Source organism: Triticum aestivum, chromosome 3D, assembly GCF_018294505.1.
Source record: "Triticum aestivum cultivar Chinese Spring chromosome 3D, IWGSC CS RefSeq v2.1, whole genome shotgun sequence".
Classification (NCBI taxonomy): Eukaryota; Viridiplantae; Streptophyta; class Magnoliopsida; order Poales; family Poaceae; genus Triticum; species Triticum aestivum.
The window spans coordinates 590,866,563-590,871,202 of record NC_057802.1 but is presented as its reverse complement, the minus strand read 5'-3'; the positions used below and the strand labels follow the sequence as shown (position 1 = coordinate 590,871,202).

General features: G+C 49.5%; 1 protein-coding gene and 1 non-coding gene across 2 annotated transcripts; both read right to left on the bottom strand.

Moving 5' to 3' along the window:
- Nucleotides 1-341: 341 nt before the first annotated feature.
- TRNAK-CUU (transfer RNA lysine (anticodon CUU)) lies at nucleotides 342-414 on the bottom strand. The gene has a single exon. It is a non-coding gene; the product is annotated as a tRNA-Lys (tRNA).
- A 541-nt stretch (nucleotides 415-955) lies between these two features.
- Nucleotides 956-2,149, bottom strand: LOC123075717 (GPI-anchored protein LLG1; the record flags this gene model as incomplete). Its single annotated transcript, XM_044498258.1, is given in 3 exon segments — nucleotides 956-1,434; nucleotides 1,927-1,986; nucleotides 2,099-2,149. Coding segments are annotated over 3 exon segments (467 nt in total), but the record flags the coding sequence as incomplete, so codon positions are not given.
- Nucleotides 2,150-4,640: the final 2,491 nt, after the last annotated feature.

Below are 4,640 nucleotides of genomic sequence, written 5' to 3'. Positions count from 1 at the left end.
TTGTACCTTATTTGTATTCATTCTCTCTTCTTCTATTAATGAAAAGATACACATGCTTTGCATATTCGCGAAAAAACATGAGAGTTACAACAGGTAACTAAAATAGGTAGCAAAATAACATTTTTTTTTTAGAATAGCAAAATAACAATTTGATTTTCAATTGGCGAATGACCTATGTGAGTGTAACATGACTAGATGTTCAAAATTTATGGGTTGTTTACTTATGGAAGAAATGCATGGTAATTCGGGAAATAAACGCAACACCAAAAATGATGAAGTTAAAATGAACGCGAAAATGAGCTTTTGTTAAGGCCAACAAGTGCAAAAATAAAAAGAAAAATCGCCCACCTTGGGGCTCGAACCCAAGACCACAAGGTTAAGAGCCTTGCGCTCTACCAACTGAGCTAGACGGGCAATTTGCTAAATTTTCCAAATTTAGCTATCCTCAACTGTGTTTTCTTAAGTGATGTGAACATAAATAAAAGTAGTACATGCGCTTAGCGTAGGCAAGATTTTTGAGGAGACGACCGAAAAGTTCCACAGGAAATTAAGCTAGTTCCCTGCATGCGATTGGGTGATTGACTGATTAGCATGCTGGGCACGTCTACGGCATCGGAGGGCAGGCGGTGGCTGCTATGAGCAAGGTGCAGAGATTCTTCCGGCCAATGTTCTGAACATGATGTGCTTATCTGAGAAGGACTGAAGGGCACGGCTGAAGATGCTCTAAAACGCCACCTCGATTGCAGTACTGCCTGGAAAAACATATCCAGTAGGCACCATACATATAAATACATGAACATGGCAATGCAGTAACAAATGAACACACAATTATCAGCTAGACTGGAAAATAGTTAATTGATATTTGATTCCCTGATTTACAATTCGGATGTGCACTCTCCCAATAGCAGGATGTGATCATCCATATAATGTTGAATCTTAAGATGTCATGTAGTTCTGTAACAAATGGACACATTATAGCAATGGAAGAGAGTGTCAAGGAGAAGCAAATGAATCCTAAGCCTTACTACTTACAACTGACAACACGCCATCTTTGGAGAAGTCCAGGGAATCACACCACTCAAGGGAACAACAATGCTCCTAGTCCACACAGGAGCACAACCAAAGGACGCGAAACCCCTTGAACTTGTCGCCCGCCACTGGGCACGCCGGTGTCTACCGCTGGGATGCCTTCGCAAGAAACCCCTTCCTTTCCTTTTAGGCACTCGTCGGCGAACAGGCCTTTTGGGTAGCCATGGAAGTCGATGTAGCTGAACATTGTGTCTGCACAGTTAGTGCTCTGGTTGTTGATGTACGCGGCAAATGGGCACGCAAATTCCTTGAAAGCATCACAACATTCGGTAGGAGGGTATTGTGGCCTTTTGCACTTGTTTGTGAGGATCGTGTAGTTCTGGGTCTCGAAGCTCATAGGGCAGTCTGATAATCATGGATACGAATAAACAGAAGCGTATCAGACGAAGGTACAGGAAGTCCTGAACATGGTGAGAAGTAGTACTATGTCTGTTTTTTCCTATCCAAGGATGGAAATCTTGGCTTCAAGTAATGTATAGGAATTTGAATTCTGGAGTCCCAACTTTCACTAGGCTAGTTGGTAATTTCCATTGGTAGTTCCCGGTCAAACTCTGTTTTTAGAAGTCTAGAAACTCCACATCAGACTCTTCAATCCTAAGCGCATATGAGCACAATCAATAGAGTTATATTCAGTTAACAAGCATGTGGATTCAGTATTTTTAGTGTCCGCACCAAGTCACCGTCAGTCAACGATGTCATACAGACAGAGTATCTCTTCCAACCACATCTTCTGTAATTCTGTATCACTAAAACCAAGCGAACAAAATCCCTCCACCCATCCTGAAACTGTCATGGGGTTAAACTTAGCAAGAGGAAGAAAGGAAGCAACGTACGTACCATTCTTGGTCTGCAGCAAGCTCCTCCCCGTCGATCCGGTGCTGCCCTGGAATAAGCTGTCTGCTCAAGCACAAAGAAAACAGAGCAAACCCATCACAGTTCGCTCCAAGAAGCAAAATACTACTGCGGACTGCGGAGTAGTTGAGACGGGAGCACCGGAGCACGCACGGACCAGACAGGAAGGGCGACGCGGAGGCGGAGGCGAGTCCGGCCAGGACGGCGGTGGGGAAGTGGGAGATGAACAGCCGGGTCAGCGCCATCCCTGGAGCCTCTCCAGCGGGTGGTTCCGTTCTTGGGCGAGCACCACGGGTCCACGGTCAACTTGCGCAGGCTGCCCTGGGCGCGAAGATGGCTTGGCACTCTGTTCTATAGTGGACTAGTGTGTGGTGCGTATACGGGAACCTCTGGTCACCGCTAGCACTTCAAAGGCGACGAGTCGACGACGACCGCCATGACAGCGCAATGTGTGAGGTCGAGTCTAATTCTTTCCTGCCGCCACTGGCTCGGCAACTTCCTCAGGCCTATAACGGTCAATAGAGAGGTGGGGAAGCTTTCCCCTGTCATTGTCTTTACAACACAAGCACTATAGTGTTATGTAAAAGATTTTTTATGCGAGAAATTATGTAAAAGAAATAACACTATAGTGCTCAATATAAACTTCGATGATTTAATTGTGTTAATAGATGATATGCAATGCGATGTATTGATGGGGTGCTGGTGCACGCATATATATTACAAAGGAAAGCCTCTACCTCAACTATACAAGACTAGGAGGTGGGCTACAACTCTAATACACGTGCAATACAAAATATCTACTCAACACCCCCCGCAGTCGAAAAGCGTCGCCGGAGACACAGAGACTGGACCGAAACTCCTCGAAGACGGGAGTAGGCAATCCCTTAGTCATCACATCAGTAAACTGTTGCGTCGTCAGCACGTGAAGAACCCGAACACGGCCAAGGGCAACCTGCTCGCGCACGAAGTGAATATCGAGCTCAATATGCTTCGTCCGTCGATGGTGCACCGGGTTGGCGGAGAGGTAGACCGCGCTGACGTTATCGCAGTAGACAAGAGTGGCCTTGTGAACATCACAAAGCAACTCCTGGAGCAGCTGACGTATCCAAGAGCATTCGGCCACGGCATTGGCCACGGCGCAATACTCTGCCTCGGCGCTGGAGCGGGAGACCGTGGGCTGCCGCTTCGAATACCAAGAGATCAACGAGGGCCCAAGGTAAACACAGTATCCTGATGTAGAGCGTCGCGTGTCGGGGCAGCCAGCCCAGTCGGCGTCCGAGTAGGCCACGAGGTCGGTGGAGGCGAAGGCCGTCAGGGAGAATACGCTTCACCAGGGTCCAGTGGGAGTCACGTGGGGCGTGCATATGGAGGCACACCTGCTGAACAGCGTACTGCAGGTCGGGTCGAGTCAGCGTCAAGTACTGTAAAGCACCGACAATAGAGCGGTAAAACGCTCCATCGGACGCGAGAGACCCCTCCAGTGCAGAGACCTTCGCCTTCGTGTCGACAGGGGTGGGCGCCGGCTTGCAGTTAAGCATACCGGCACGCTCCAGAAGCTCGTGGGCATACTTTTGCTGATGCAGAAAGAAGCCATCGGCCCGGCGGATCACCTCGATGCCGAGAAAGTAGTGCAGGGGCCCCAAGTCCTTGATTGCGAACTCATCACGAAGACGAGCAGTCAGCCACTGAAGGAGATGGGGGGCGGACGCCGTGAGGATGATGTCGTCAACGTAGAGCAGCAAATATGCAGTGTCAGCTCCCTGATGATACACGAAGAGTGAGGCATCGGAGCGAGTGGACCGAAATCCCAGAGACTGCAGGAAGGCTGCGATACGCTGGTACCAAGCCCGAGGCGCCTGCTTCAACCCATAAAGAGAACGGGAGAGCAAGCACACGAAGTCAGGGTGCTCGGCGTCGACGAAACCAGTGGGCTGCTCACAGAACACCTGCTCGGCAAGATGGTCGTGCAAGAAGGCGTTGGAAACGTCCAACTGATGCACAGGCCAGGCGCGCGAGACCGCCAGCTGGAGGACGGCGCGGATCGTGCCCGGTTTCACAACCGGGGCGAAGGTGTCGGTGAAGTCCACGCCCGCACGCTGCCGAAAACCGCGAACCACCCATCGAGCCTTGTAGCGCTCGAGAGAACCGTCCGGGCGAGTCTTGTGGCGAAACACCCACTTGCCAGATGTAACACCCCGAGAATCATGCTACAGTAACTCTCTGAGATTAAGCTAATCATGTTGCTAAACAGGGCTTGATCACAATTGCATCAAATTTCTTTTCAAACTCCTAGTTCAAACTTCAATTAAAATCAAAGTGAAAAATAAAAGTTTTCAAAAATTTGAACAAAAATGTTCGGTGGGTGCCAAATAATACACTGGTAATTATGGTGGAGAAAACACTTTTTTATAAAATACCTAAATACTTTTAAATAAAATAAAACAAAAAAGAAAATAAACAAAAAAAAGAAAACAGAAAACAGAACAGACAAAGAAAAGGAAAAAAGGAGAAGGCCCCCCCCCCACTGGACCCCTGGCCCAACTGGGCCGACCCCCGGCCCAGCCGGCCTAGCCCATCTCCCACTCCCCCTCGCCCCCTTCCCTGTTCCCCCGACCGGGGTCGGAACAGGGGCCGTCCCCACCGCACCACCTCGCCGGCGACGGGGAGGATAAGGGCGCCAGCACCCCCCCCGCCGCCTC